Source organism: Coregonus lavaretus (assembly GCF_964263955.1).
Source record: "Coregonus lavaretus genome assembly, contig: HAP1_SCAFFOLD_577, whole genome shotgun sequence".
Classification (NCBI taxonomy): Eukaryota; Metazoa; Chordata; class Actinopteri; order Salmoniformes; family Salmonidae; genus Coregonus; species Coregonus lavaretus.
The window spans coordinates 230055-244716 of NW_028157899.1; the positions used below are offsets into that span (position 1 = coordinate 230055).

At 51.7% G+C, this 14662-nt stretch overlaps 1 protein-coding gene and 1 long non-coding RNA gene across 21 annotated transcripts in view; one reads left to right on the plus strand and one right to left on the minus strand.

The window, feature by feature from the left end:
- LOC311124653 (uncharacterized protein) overlaps positions 1-14662 on the minus strand; it is a 45456-nt gene that overhangs the window by 22610 nt on the left and 8184 nt on the right. Inside the window, exon 2 of the mRNA XM_084198764.1 lies at positions 3431-3632. Within this exon, the coding sequence (XP_084054890.1) occupies positions 3431-3623 (193 nt within the window). The 5' untranslated portion in view covers positions 3624-3632. The remainder of the gene's footprint in view (positions 1-3430; positions 3633-14662) is intronic.
- Positions 68-3413, plus strand: LOC311124654. 20 transcript variants are annotated; one of them, XR_014612799.1, is made up of 5 exons: positions 68-1668; positions 1721-1741; positions 1774-1836; positions 1916-2416; positions 2519-2893. It is a non-coding gene; the product is annotated as an uncharacterized lncRNA (long non-coding RNA). The 20 variants fall into 20 exon arrangements; XR_014612785.1 differs by adding an exon at positions 2905-3413 and having other exon boundaries at positions 68-1836; positions 2519-2727; XR_014612788.1 differs by having other exon boundaries at positions 68-1836; positions 2519-2769; positions 2802-2893.

Here is a 14662-nt window from a genome sequence, read left to right on the forward strand (position 1 = left end):
TGGATTGAGGTCTGGGCTTTGACTAGGCCATTCCAAGACATTTAAATGTTTCCCCTTAAACCACTCAAGTGTTGCTTTAGCAGTATGCTTAGGGCCATTGTCCTGCTGGAAGGTGAACCTCCGTCCCAGTCTCAAATCTCTGGAAGACTGAAATAGGTTTCCCCTCAAGAATTTCCCTATATTTAGCGCCATCCATCATTCCTTAAATTCTGACCAGTTTCCCAGTCCCTGCCGATGAAAAACATCCCCACAGCATGATGCTGCCACCACCATGCTTCACTGTGGGGATGGTGTTCTCTGGGTGATGAGAGGTGTTGGGTTTGCGCCAGACATAGCGTTTTCCTTGATGGCCAAAAAGCTCCATTTTAGTCTCATCTGACCAGAGTACCTTCTTCCATATGTTTGGGGAGTCTCCCACATGGCTTTTGGCGAACACCAAACATGTTTGCTTATTTTTTTCTTTAAGCAATGGCTTTTTTCTGGCCACTCTTCCGTAAAGCCAAGCTCTGTGGAGTGTACGGCTTAAAGTGGTCCTCTCTTGGCAGGTTTTTGTGGTGCCATATTCTTTCCATTTTTTAATAATGGATTTAAAAATGGTGCTCTGTGGGATGTTCAAAGTATCTGATATTTTTTTATAACCAAACCCTGATCTGTACTTCTCCACAACTTTGTCCCTGACCTGTTTGGAGAGCTCCTTGGTCTTCATGGTGCCGCTTGCTTGGTGGTGCCACTTTCTTAGAGGTGTTGCAGACTCTGGGGCCTTTCAGAACAGGTGTATATATACACTGAGATCACGTGACACTTAAATAAAGTCCACCTGTGTGCAATCTAACGAATTATGTGACTTCTGAAGGTAACTGGTTGCACCAGATCTTATTTTGGGGCTTCATAGCAAAGGGGGTGAATACATATGCACGCACCACTTTTCCGTTATTTATTTTTTTGAATTTCACTTCACCAATTTGGACTATTTTGTGTATGTCCATTACATGAAATCCAAATAAAAATCCATTTAAATTATAGGTTGTAATGCAACAATATAGGAAAAACGGCAAGTGGTATGAAGACTTTTGCAAGGCACTGTATAGTCAGAGTCAATTGAAGATAGGGTCAGTGCAGATAGTCCGGGTAACCATTTAATTAACTATTTAGCAGTCTTATGGCTTGGGGTAGAAGTTGTCTAGGAGCTTGCTGGTCTGAGAGCCGATGCTTCGGTACCATTTGCCGGACAATAGCAGTGTATGGCTTGGGTGGCTGGATGGCAGGGAGATCGGCCTCAGTGATGTACTGGGCCCATCCGCACCACCATCTGCAGTGCTTTGTGGTCAAGGGTGATGCATTTGGCATACCAAGCAGTAATGTAGCCAGTCAAGACGCTCTCGATGGTGCAGCTGTAGAACCTTTTGTGGATATGAGGGCCCATGCCAAACCTTCTCAGCCTCCTGAGGTTAGTGGAGGTTAGTGAAGACATAGTGGAGGTTAGTGAAGACATAGTGGAGGTTAGTGAAGACATAGTGGAGGTTAGTGAAGACATAGTGGAGGTTAGTGAAGACATAGTGAAGACATAGTGGAGGTTAGTGAAGACATAGTGGAGACATAGTGGAGGTTAGTGAAGACATAGTGGAGGTTAGTGGAGGTTAGTGAAGACATAGTGAAGACATAGTGGAGGTTAGTGGAGGTTAGTGAAGACATAGTGGAGGTTAGTGAAGACATAGTGGAGGTTAGTGAAGGCATAGTGGAGGTTAGTGAAGGCATAGTGAAGACATAGTGGAGGTTAGTGAAGACATAGTGGAGGTTAGTGAAGACATAGTGGAGGTTAGTGAAGACATAGTGGAGGTTAGTGAAGACAGTGGAGGTTAGTGAAGACAGTGGAGGTTAGTAAAGGTTAGTGAAGACATAGTGGAGGTTAGTAAAGGTTAGTGAAGGCATAGTGGAGGTTAGTGAAGACATAGTGGAGGTTAGTGAAGACATAGTGGAGGTTAGTGAAGACATAGTGGAGGTTAGTGAAGACATAGTGGAGGTTAGTGAAGACATAGTGGAGGTTAGTGGAGGTTAGTGAAGACATAGTGGAGGTTAGTGGAGGTTAGTGAAGACATAGTGAAGACATAGTGGAGGTTAGTGGAGGTTAGTGAAGACATAGTGGAGGTTAGTGGAGGTTAGTGAAGACATAGTGGAGGTTAGTGGAGGTTAGTGAAGACATAGTGAAGACATAGTGGAGGTTAGTGAAGACATAGTGGAGGTTAGTGAAGGCATAGTGGAGGTTAGTGAAGGCATAGTGAAGACATAGTGGAGGTTAGTGAAGACATAGTGGAGGTTAGTGAAGACATAGTGGAGGTTAGTGAAGACATAGTGGAGGTTAGTGAAGACATAGTGGAGGTTAGTGAAGACATAGTGGAGGTTAGTGAAGACAGTGGAGGTTAGTGAAGACAGTGGAGGTTAGTAAAGGTTAGTGAAGACATAGTGGAGGTTAGTAAAGGTTAGTGAAGACATAGTGGAGGTTAGTGAAGGCATAGTGGAGGTTAGTGAAGACATAGTGGAGGTTAGTGAAGACATAGTGGAGGTTAGTGAAGGCATAGTGGAGGTTAGTGAAGACATAGTGGAGGTTAGTGAAGGTTAGTGAAGACATAGTGGAGGTTAGTAAAGGTTAGTGAAGACATAGTGGAGGTTAGTGAAGGCATAGTGGAGGTTAGTGAAGACATAGTGGAGGTTAGTGAAGACATAGTGGAGGTTAGTGAAGACATAGTGGAGGTTAGTGAAGGCATAGTGGAGGTTAGTGAAGACATAGTGAAGACATAGTGGAGGTTAGTGAAGGCATAGTGAAGGTTAGTGAAGACATAGTGGAGGTTAGTGAAGACATAGTGGAGGTTAGTGAAGACAGTGAAGACATAGTGGAGGTTAGTGAAGACATAGTGGAGGTTAGTGAAGACAGTGGAGGTTAGTGAAGACATAGTGGAGACATAGTGGAGGTTAGTGAAGGTTAGTGAAGACATAGTGGAGGTTAGTGAAGACATAGTGGAGGTTAGTGAAGACATAGTGGAGGTTAGTGAAGACATAGTGGAGGTTAGTGAAGACATAGTGGAGGTTAGTGAAGACATAGTGGAGGTTAGTGAAGACATAGTGAAGGTTAGTGAAGGCATAGTGGAGGTTAGTGAAGACATAGTGGAGGTTAGTGAAGACATAGTGGAGGTTAGTGAAGACAGTGGAGGTTAGTGAAGACATAGTGGAGGTTAGTAAAGACATAGTGAAGGTTAGTGAAGACATAGTGGAGGTTAGTGAAGACATAGTGGAGGTTAGTGAAGACATAGTGGAGGTTAGTGAAGACATAGTGGAGGTTAGTGAAGACATAGTGAAGGTTAGTGAAGACATAGTGGAGGTTAGTGAAGACATAGTGAAGGTTAGTGAAGACTGAGGCAGTAGACTAGATCCTCACCGTTGTAATGCGTGTCTGGAGAGCCAGGGGTTCTGGGTATTGAGTCCAGGGTGTCTGAGTAGCAGCTCTCCCCAGCCGAGTCCCATCCGGAGGATGAGGAGGACAGGGAGGAGGACGAGGGGTAGCACTGGTCCTCCTCATAGACATCCTCAAACTTCCTCTTCAGTAGCCCGCTCATGGTGCCAGCCAGCATGGAGCTGATCTGAGGAACACAGGGAGAGAAGAGGGGGTTATTAGCATTGCTTTAGCTAGCATGGACATGATCCGAGGAACACAGGGAGAGGAGAGAGGAGGGTGAGGGGTTTTTAACATATTTACAATTAGCATAATCAGCATGTCATAACTGCAGTGGGTTGTGATTTCAGCAGACGTGATCATGGTAATGATTACAGGCGTTCTACACAGGAAGGCCTCAGGGTTAATATTTGTATTACTGTGTCACGCTCACATTAAACTAACTATTATCATATAATCTGATTATCATACTATGAATAATATCCATAGGCTACTATAATAAAGGCTGAAAACCCATGGTGGTGCTCATGGGTTTATGTTCTAAAACCATAGCATAGGCCTAAAAGGCTGGATTTGCTACGACCATAGACAGATGTCTGAGTGAAAGGTACAATGGTCTCTGCTGAGTACAAGCTAGCCCTGTGCTGCCATGCTAGCCCCGTGCTGCCAAGCTAGCCCCGTGCTGCCAAGCTAGCCCCGTGCTGCCAAGCTAGCCCCGTGCTGCCAAGCTAGCCCCGTGCTGCCAAGCTAGCCCCGTGCTGCCAAGCTAGCCCCGTGCTGCCAAGCTAGCCCCGTGCTGCCAAGCTAGCCCCGTGCTGCCAAGCTAGCCCCGTGCTGCCAAGCTAGCCCCGTGCTGCCAAGCTAGCCCCGTGCTGCCAAGCTAGCCCCGTGCTGCCAAGCTAGCCCCGTGCTGCCATGTGAGGCCCTGCAGAACACACCTCAGACACAGAGAGAGGTGGGGTTGAGAGAGAGATGGGGTGACAAAGAGAGAGAGAGAGAGGGGGGGCGAGAGAGAGAGAGAGGGGGGGGCGAGAGAGAGAGAGAGAGAGAGGGGGGGGGGGGAGAGAGAGAGGGGGGGGCGAGAGAGAGAGGGGGCGAGAGAGAGAGGGGGGGCGAGAGAGAGAGAGGGGGGGGGCGAGAGAGAGAGAGAGAGGGGGGGGCGAGAGAGAGAGAGAGAGAGAGGGGGGGGCGAGAGAGAGGGGGGGCGAGAGAGAGGGGGGGCGAGAGAGAGAGAGGGGGGGGCGAGAGAGAGAGAGAGGGGGCGAGAGAGAGAGGGGGGGCGAGAGAGAGAGAGGGGGGGGCGAGAGAGAGAGGGGGCGAGAGAGAGAGGGGGGGCGAGAGAGAGAGAGGGGGGGGGCGAGAGAGAGAGAGAGAGGGGGGGGCGAGAGAGAGAGAGAGAGAGAGGGGGGGGGCGAGAGAGAGGGGGGGCGAGAGAGAGGGGGGGGCGAGAGAGAGAGAGGGGGGGGCGAGAGAGAGAGGGGGGGCGAGAGAGAGAGGGGGGGAGAGAGAGAGAGGGGGGGCGAGAGAGAGAGGGGGGGAGAGAGAGAGGGGGGGCGAGAGAGAGAGGGGGGGCGAGAGAGAGAGGGGGCGAGAGAGAGAGGGGGGGCGAGAGAGAGAGGGGGGGCGAGAGAGAGAGGGGGCGAGAGAGAGAGGGGGCGAGAGAGAGAGGGGGCGAGAGAGAGAGAGAGAGAGAGAGAGAGAGAGAGAGAGAGAGAGAGAGAGAGAGAGAGAGAGAGAGAGAGAGAGAGAGAGAGAGAGAGAGAGAGAGAGAGAGAGAGAGAGAGAGAGAGAGATGGAGAGAGACCCAGAGTCTCTCAGAGCGTTCACAGTCAGCCCACTGACACCCCTATCAGACTACAGCTAAATCAGTCTACCTGAACAGAGCAATCCTCAAATCATGAGGCATCAAAGCCAAAGGAACTGAATAATATTAAGAAATGCTATAGATGGAAGGAAAGTAGTGTTGAAACCTACCAAAAAACAATTAGGCAACAACAAATTCAATCCATTCTAGACAACTTCCTGGACAAAACGTTCCACTGTAATAGTGAAGGTGTAAACATGGCAGTAGAAAACCTAAACAGTATATTTGACCTCTCAGCTTCCCTATCAAATCTAAAAATCTCTAACAGAAAACCAAAGAAAAGTAACAACAGTGATAAATGGTTTGATGAAGAATGCAAAAACCTAAGAAAGAAATTGAGAAACCTATCCAACCAAAAACATAGAGACCCAGAAAACCTGAGCCTACGCCTTCACTATGGTGAATCACTAAAACAATACAGAAACACACTACGGAAAAAGAAGGAACAGCATGTCAGAAATCAGCTCAATGTAATTGAAGAATCCATAGACTCTAAGCACTTCTGGGAAAATTGGAAAACACTAAACAAACAACAACACGAAGAGTTATCTATCCAAAATGGAGATGTATGGGTAAACCACTTCTCCAATCTTTTTGGCCCTATAACAGAGAACAAACAGCAAAAAAATATACATGTTCAAATGCAAATCTTAGAATCAACTATTAAAAAGACTACCAGAACCCACTGGATTCTCCAATTACATTGAATGAACTACAGGACAAAATACAAACCCTCCAACCCAAAAAGTCCTGTGGTGTTGATGGTATCCTCAATGAAATGATAAAATATACAGACCACAAATTTCAATTAGCTATACTTAAACTCTTTAACATCATCCTTAGCTCTGGCATCTTCCCCAATATTTGGAACCAAGGACTGATCACCCCAATCCACAAAAGTGGAGACAAATTTGACCCCAATAACTACCGTGGGATATGCGTCAACAGCAACCTTGGGAAAATCCTCTGCATTATCATTAACAGCAGACTAGTTCATTTCCTCAGTGAAAACAATGTACTGAGCAAATGTCAAATAGGCTTTTTACCAAATTACCGTACGACAGACCACGTATTCACCCTGAACACCCTAATTGACAAACAAACAAACCAAAACAAAGGCAAAGTCTTCTCATGCTTTGTTGATTTCAAAAAAGCTTTTGACTCAATTTGGCATGAGGGTCTGCTATATAAATTGATGGAAAGTGGTGTTGGGGGAAAAACATACGTCATTATAAAATCCATGTACACAAACAACAAGTGTGCGGTTAAAATTGGGAAAAAAAACCACACACATTTCTTTCCACAGGGCCGTGAGACAGGGATGCAGTTTAAGCCCCACCCTCTTCAACATATATAGATCAACGAATTGACGAGGGCACTAGAACAGTCTGCAGCACCCGGCCTCACCCTACTAGAATCTGAAGTCAAATGTCTTCTGTTTGCTGATGATCTGGTGCTTCTGTCACCAACCAAGGAGGGCCTACAGCAGCACCTAGATCTTCTGCACAGATTCTGTCAGACCTGGGCCCTGACAGTAAATCTCAGTAAGACAAAAATAATGGTGTTCCAAAAAAGGTCCAGTTGCCAGGACCACAAATATAAATTCCATCTAGACACAGTTGCCCTAGAGCACACAAAAAACGATACATACCTCGGCCTAAACATCAGCGCCACAGGTAACTTCCACAAAGCTGTGAACGGTCTGACAGACATGGCAAGAAGGGCCTTCTATGCCATCAAAAGGAACATAAAATTTGACATACCAATTAGGATCTGGCTAAAAATACTTGAATCAGTTATAGAACCCATTGCCCTTTATGGTTGTGAGGTCTGGGGTCCGCTCACCAACCAAGAATTCACAAAATGGAACAAACACCAAATTGAGACTCTGCATGCAGAATTCTGCAAAAACATCCTCCGTGTACAATGTAAAACACCAAATAATGCATTCAGAGCAGAATTAGGCCAATACCCGATAATGATCAAAATCCAGAAAAGAGCCGTTAAATTCTATAACCACTTAAAAGGAAGCGATTCCCAAACCTTCCATAACAAAGCCATCACCTACAGAGAGATGAACTTGGAGAAGAGTCCCCTAAGTAAGCTGGTCCTGGGGCTCTGTTCAAACACAAACAGACCCCACACACACCCCAGGACAACAACAACACCACCACAATTAGACCCAACCAAATCATGAGAAAACAAAAAGAGAATTACTTGACACATTGGAAAGAACAAACAATAAAACTGAGCAAACTAGAATGCTATTTGGCCCTAAACAGAGAGTACACAGTGGCAGAATACCTGACCACTGTGACTGACCCAAACTTAAGGAAAGCTTTGACTATGTACAGACTCAGTGAGCATAGCCTTGCTATTGAGAAAGGCCGCCGTAGGCAGACCTGGCTCTCAAGAGAAGACAGGCTATGTGCACACTGCCCACAAAATGAGGTGGAAACTGAGCTGCACTTCCTAACCTCCTGCCAAATGTATGACCATATTAGAGACACATATTTCCCTCAGATTACAGCGATCCACAAAGAATTCGAAAACAAACCCAATTTTGATAAACTCCCTTATCTACTGGGTGAAAAACCACAGTGTGCCATCACAGCTGCAAGATTTGTGACCTGTTGCCACAAGAAAAGGGCAACCAGTGAAGAACACCATTGTAAATACAACCCATATTTATGTTTATTTATTTTCCCATTTGTACTTTAACTATTTGCACATTGTTACAACACTGTATATAGACATAATATGACATTTGAAATGTCTTTATTCTTTTGAAACTTCTGAGTGTAATGTTTACTGTTAATATTTATTGTTTATTTCACTTTTGTTTACTATCTACTTCACTTGCTTTGGCAATGTTAACACACGTTTCCCATGCCAATAAAGCCCTTAAATTGAAATTTAATTGAGAGAGCTTAATGTTCCACACAGACTACCCCTGGCATGGCACAGTGCTATATTAACAGACCATCCCCTGGCATGGCACAGTGCTATATTAACAGACCATCCCCTGGCACAGTGCTATATTAACAGACCATCCCCTGGCATGGCACAGTGCTATATTAACAGACCATCCCCTGGCATGGCACAGTGCTATATTAACAGACCATCCCCTGGCATGGCACAGTGCTATATTAACAGACCATCCCCTGGCATGGCACAGTGCTATATTAACAGACCATCCCCTGGCATGGCACAGTGCTATATTAACAGACCATCCCCTGGCATGGCACAGTGCTATATTAACAGACCATCCCCTGGCATGGCACAGTGCTATATTAACAGACCATCCCCTGGCATGGCACAGTGCTATATTAACAGACCATCCCCTGGCATGGCACAGTGCTATATTAACAGACCATCCCCTGGCACAGTGCTATATTAACAGACCATCCCCTGGCATGGCACAGTGCTATATTAACAGACCATCCCCTGGCACAGTGCTATATTAACAGACCATCCCCTGGCACAGTGCTATATTAACAGACCATCCCCTGGCATGGCACAGTGCTATATTAACAGACCATCCCATGGCACAGTGCTATATTAACAGACCATCCCCTGGCATGGCACAGTGCTATATTAACAGACCATCCCCTGGCACAGTGCTATATTAACAGACCATCCCCTGGCACAGTGCTATATTAACACACTACCCCTATATTAACACACTACCCCTATATTAACACACTACCCCTCAGTTAACAGTGCTATATTAACACACTACCCCTATATTAACACACTACCCCTATATTAACACACTACCCCTCAGTTAACAGTGCTATATTAACACACTACCCCTATATTAAACACACTACCCCTCAGTTAACAGTGCTATATTAACACAATACCCCTATATTAACACAATACCCCTATATTAACACACTACCCCTATATTAACACACTACCCCTCAGTTAACAGTGCTATATTAACACACTACCCCTCAGTTAACAGTGCTATATTAACACAATACCCCTATATTAACACAATACCCCTATATTAACACACTACCCCTATATTAACACACTACCCCTATGTTAACAGTGCTATATTAACACACTACCCCTCAGTTAACACACTACCCCTATATTAACACACTACCCCTATATTAACACACTACCCCTCAGTTAACAGTGCTATATTAACACACTACTCCTATATTAACACACTACCCCTATATTAACACACTACCCCTATATTAACACACTACCCCTATATTAACACACTACCCCTCAGTTAACACACTACCCCTATATTAACACACTACCCCTCAGTTAATACACTTCCCCTCTGTTAACACACTACCCCTCAGTTAACACACTACCCCTATATTAACACACTACCCCTATATTAACACACTACCCCTCTGTTAAGAGGGGGGGGGGGGGGGGGGGGGGGGTGTTAGCGATGGGTGGAAACTCAGGATACTGGACAACGAGGACTGAGTCAGCCAATATAAATCTGTACAAGTCTGGAACAGTAATGGTGCAGGGCAACCCTAAACAGTTTCAGCTGGACTTTCACAGAATCAAAGAGGGAGCGCAGCAGGAGAAGCTCTCTCTTGGTGACTCCCCCACCCCGAGCGAGTCAGACCTCTTCCTTAAACAACCCCACAGACGAGCAACCCCAAGTGGAAAGTCAACCTCCAGCTGGCGGTAAGGCGGGTGGATCTGGAACAGCAGGTGAACACTCCAGTCAGCACAAAAAAAATAGTCCAGCTCAACAACACCCCCTTAACTAGACCTGGAGAGCTGGAGGTGGAGAGAGACATGTCTGCACTCTGGACTGTGGTGAGACAACATCAACGTGAGAAAGAGCAGGAGAAGAACAGAGCACTAGGGGAGAGGGTGGTCAGAGCACTAGGGGAGAGGGTGGTCAGAGCACTAGGGGAGACGGTGGTCAGAGCACTAGGGGAGACGGTGGTCAGAGCACTAGGGGAGAGGGTGGTCAGAGCACTAGGGGAGAGGGTGGTCAGAGCACTAGGGGAGACGGTGGTCAGAGCACTAGGGGAGACGGTGGTCAGAGCACTAGGGGAGACGGTGGTCAGAGCACTAGGGGAGACGGTGGTCAGAGCACTAGGGGAGACGGTGGTCAGAGCACTAGGGGAGACGGTGGTCAGAGCCCTATAGGAGAAGGTCAGAGCCCTAGGGGAGAAGGTCAGGGCCCTATAGGAGAAGGTCAGGGCCCTATAGGAGAAGGTCAGGGTCCTATAGGAGAAGGTCAGGGCCCTATAGGAGAAGGTCAGGGCCCTATAGGAGAAGGTCAGGGCCCTATGGGAGAAGGTCAGGGCCCTATGGGAGAAGGTCAGGGCCCTATGGGAGAAGGTCAGGGCCCTATAGGAGAAGGTCAGGGCCCTATAGGAGAAGGTCAGGGCCCTATAGGAGAAGGTCAGGGCCCTATAGGAGAAGGTCAGGGCCCTATGGGAGAAGGTCAGAGCCCTATAGGAGAAGGTCAGAGCCCTATAGGAGAAGGTCAGGGCCCTATAGGAGAAGGTCAGGGCCCTATAGGAGAAGGTCAGGGCCCTATGGGAGAAGGTCAGAGCCCTATAGGAGAAGGTCAGAGCCCTATAGGAGAAGGTGAGAAAGATGACATGTGACAGAGAACAACCCATTTGAGAGCTGGCCACCCCCGCAGAGAAGCCATTAAAATGTACATTGGGCTACATTAGAAAACAGCATCTGTTGCCTGTCTGATCAACTCTACTCACCACTAAATAACACTCAGTTTTGCAGAGCAGGGCTAGGAGGCAGGGGACAGGGCCAGGAGGCAGGGGACAGGAGGCAGGGGACGGGGCCAGGAGGCAGGGGACGGGGGCCAGGAGGCAGGGGACAGGGGACAGGAGGCAGGGGACAGGAGACAGGGGACAGGAGGCAGGAGGCAGGGCCAGGAGGCAGGGGACAGGAGGCAGGGGACAGGGCCAGGAGGCAGGGGACAGGGGACAGGAGGCAGGAGGCAGGGCCAGGAGGCAGGGGACAGGAGACAGGGCCAGGAGGCAGGGGACAGGGCTAGGAGGCAGGGGACAGGAGACAGGGCCAGGAGGCAGGGGACAGGAGACAGGGCCAGGAGGCAGGAGACAGGGCCAGGAGGCAGGGGACAGGAGGCAGGGGACAGGAGGCAGGGGACAGGAGACAGGGGACAGGAGACAGGGGACAGGAGGCAGGGGACAGGGCTAGGAGGCAGGGGACAGGGCTAGGAGGCAGGGGACAGGAGGCAGTTTTAGGAGGCAGGGGACAGGGCTAGGAGGCAGGGGACAGGGCTAAGAGGCAGGGGACAGGGCTAAGAGGCAGGGGACAGGGCTAGGAGGCAGGGGACAGGGCTAGGAGGCAGGGGACAGGGCTAGGAGGCAGGGGACAGGAGACAGGGCCAGGAGGCAGGGGACAGGAGACAGGGCCAGGAGGCAGGAGACAGGGCCAGGAGGCAGGAGACAGGGGACAGGAGGCAGGGGACAGGAGGCAGGGGACAGGAGGCAGGGGACAGGAGGCAGGGGACAGGAGACAGGGGACAGGAGGCAGGGGACAGGAGGCAGGGGACAGGGCTAGGAGGCAGGGGACAGGGCTAGGAGGCAGGGGACAGGAGGCAGGGGCCAGGAGGCAGTTTTAGGAGGCAGGGGACAGGGCTAGGAGGCAGGGGACAGGGCTAAGAGGCAGGGGACAGGGCTAAGAGGCAGGGGACAGGGCTAGGAGGCAGGGGACAGGGCTAGGAGGCAGGGGACAGGGCTAGGAGGCAGGGGACAGGGCTAGGAGGCAGGGGACAGGGCTAGGAGGCAGGGGACAGGGCTAGGAGGCAGGGGACAGGGCTAGGAGGCAGGGGACAGGGCTAAGAGGCAGGGGACAGGGCTAAGAGGCAGGGGACAGGGCTAGGAGGCAGGGGACAGGGCCAGGAGGCAGGGGACAGGAGGCAGGGGCCAGGAGGCAGGGGCCAGGAGGCAGGGGACAGGGCTAGGAGGCAGGGGACAGGGGACAGGGCTAAGAGGCAGGGGACAGGGCTAGGAGGCAGGGGACAGGGCTAGGAGGCAGGGGACAGGGCTAGGAGGCAGGGGACAGGGCTAGGAGGCAGGGGACAGGGCTAGGAGGCAGGGGACAGGGCTAGGAGGCAGGGGACAGGGCCAGGAGGCAGGGCTAGGAGGCAGGGGACAGGGCTAGGAGGCAGGGGACAGGGCCAGGAGGCAGGGGACAGGAGGCAGGGGACAGGGCCAGGAGGCAGTTCTAGGAGACAGGGGACAGGGCTAGGAGGCAGGGGACAGGGCTAGGAGGCAGGAGGCAGGGGACGGGGACAGGAGGCAGGGGACGGGGCCAGGAGGCAGGGGACGGGGCCAGGAGGCAGGGGACGGGGCCAGGAGGCAGGGGACGGGGCCAGGAGGCAGGGGACAGGGCCAGGAGGCAGGAGGCAGGAGACAGGGGACAGGAGGCAGGAGACAGGGCCAGGAGGCAGGAGACAGGGCCAGGTGGCAGGGGACAGGGCTAGGAGGCAGGGGACAGGGCTAGGAGACAGGGGACAGGAGACAGGGCCAGGAGGCAGGGGACAGGAGACAGGGCCAGGAGGCAGGGGACAGGGACAGGAGGCAGGGGACAGGAGGCAGGGGACAGGAGGCAGGGGACAGGAGGCAGGGGACAGGAGACAGGGGACAGGGGACAGGGGACAGGAGGCAGGGGACAGGGCTAGGAGGCAGGGGACAGGGCTAAGAGGCAGGGAACAGGGCCAGGAGGCAGGGGACAGGAGGCAGGGGCCAGGAGGCAGTTTTAGGAGGCAGGGGACAGGGCTAGGAGGCAGGGGACAGGGCTAGGAGGCAGGGGACAGGGGACAGGGCTAGGAGGCAGGGGACAGGGCTAGGAGGCAGGGGACAGGGCTAGGAGGCAGGGGACAGGGCTAAGAGGCAGGGGACAGGGCTAAGAGGCAGGGGACAGGGCCAGGAGGCAGGGGACAGGAGGCAGGGGCCAGGAGGCAGTTTTAGGAGGCAGGGGACAGGGCTAGGAGGCAGGGGACAGGGGACAGGGCTAGGAGGCAGGGGACAGGGCTAGGAGGCAGGGGACAGGGCTAGGAGGCAGGGGACAGGGCCAGGAGGCAGGGGACAGGGCCAGGAGGCAGGGGCCAGGAGGCAGTTCTAGGAAGCAGGGGACAGGGCTAGGAGGCAGGGGACAGGGGACAGGGCTAAGAGGCAGGGGACAGGGCTAGGAGGCAGGGGACAGGGCTAGGAGGCAGGGGACAGGGCCAGGCGGCAGGGCTAGGAGGCAGGGGACAGGGCTAGGAGGCAGGGGACAGGGCCAGGAGGCAGGGGACAGGAGGCAGGGGACAGGGCCAGGAGGCAGTTCTAGGAGACAGGGGACAGGGCTAGGAGGCAGGGGACAGGGCTAGGAGGCAGGGGACAGGGCTAGGAGGCAGGAGGCAGGGGACGGGGACAGGAGGCAGGGGAAAGGGCCAGGAGGCAGGAGGCAGGGGACAGGGCCAGGAGGCAGGGGACGGGGACAGGAGGCAGGGCCAGGAGACAGGGCTAGGAGGCAGGGGACAGGGCCAGGAGGCAGGGGACAGGGCCAGGAGGCAGGGGACAGGGCCAGCCAGGACACATGGTCTCACTTTACATTCTCCCGTCGCCCCCCCCCCCCCCCCCCCCCCCACCCCTTCCCCATCCTAAAACATTTAAACAAAGCTGTGAGCGTTCCCTGGGGAGAGACAGAGTGGGGCCAAGGAGGGAGGGAGGAGGGGGGAGGAGGGGGACAGAGCCAGCTAAGCAAAGTCTCTTTAATGAAAAGCTGCAGCGCAGGACAGAAGGAGGGAGGGGGGAGGAAGGAAAGAGTGAGAGAGAGAGAGAGAGTGGGACCAGGCCCATTGTGTCAGAAGTGGGTCATATTCTCCTGACTGACTGCAGTGAGTGTACCTGACAGATTGATTCCAGGCAGAAACAATGGCTGAGGTTAATCTCTCCCTCCTAGTCAATCTGGAGTTTCTCAGTCTGCCAAACTGTCTGAGCAGCACTGGTATCCACTCCCGGTCACATAGACAGAACAGGACATGGTCTCCTCTCCCGGTCACATAGACAGAACAGGACATGGTCTCCTCTCCCGGTCACATAGACAGAACAGGACAGTGGTACCAGTCCAGCACTGGTCTCCTCTCCCAGTCACATAGACAGAACAGGACATGGTCTCCTCTCCCAGTCACATAGACAGAACAGGACAGTGGTACCAGTCCAGCACTGGTCTCCTCTCCCGGTCACACAGACAGAACAGGACATGGTCTCCTCTCCCAGTCACATAGACAGAACAGGACAGTGGTACCAGTCCAGCACTGGTCTCCTCTCCCGGTCACATAGACAGAACAGGACAGTGGTACCAGTCCAGCA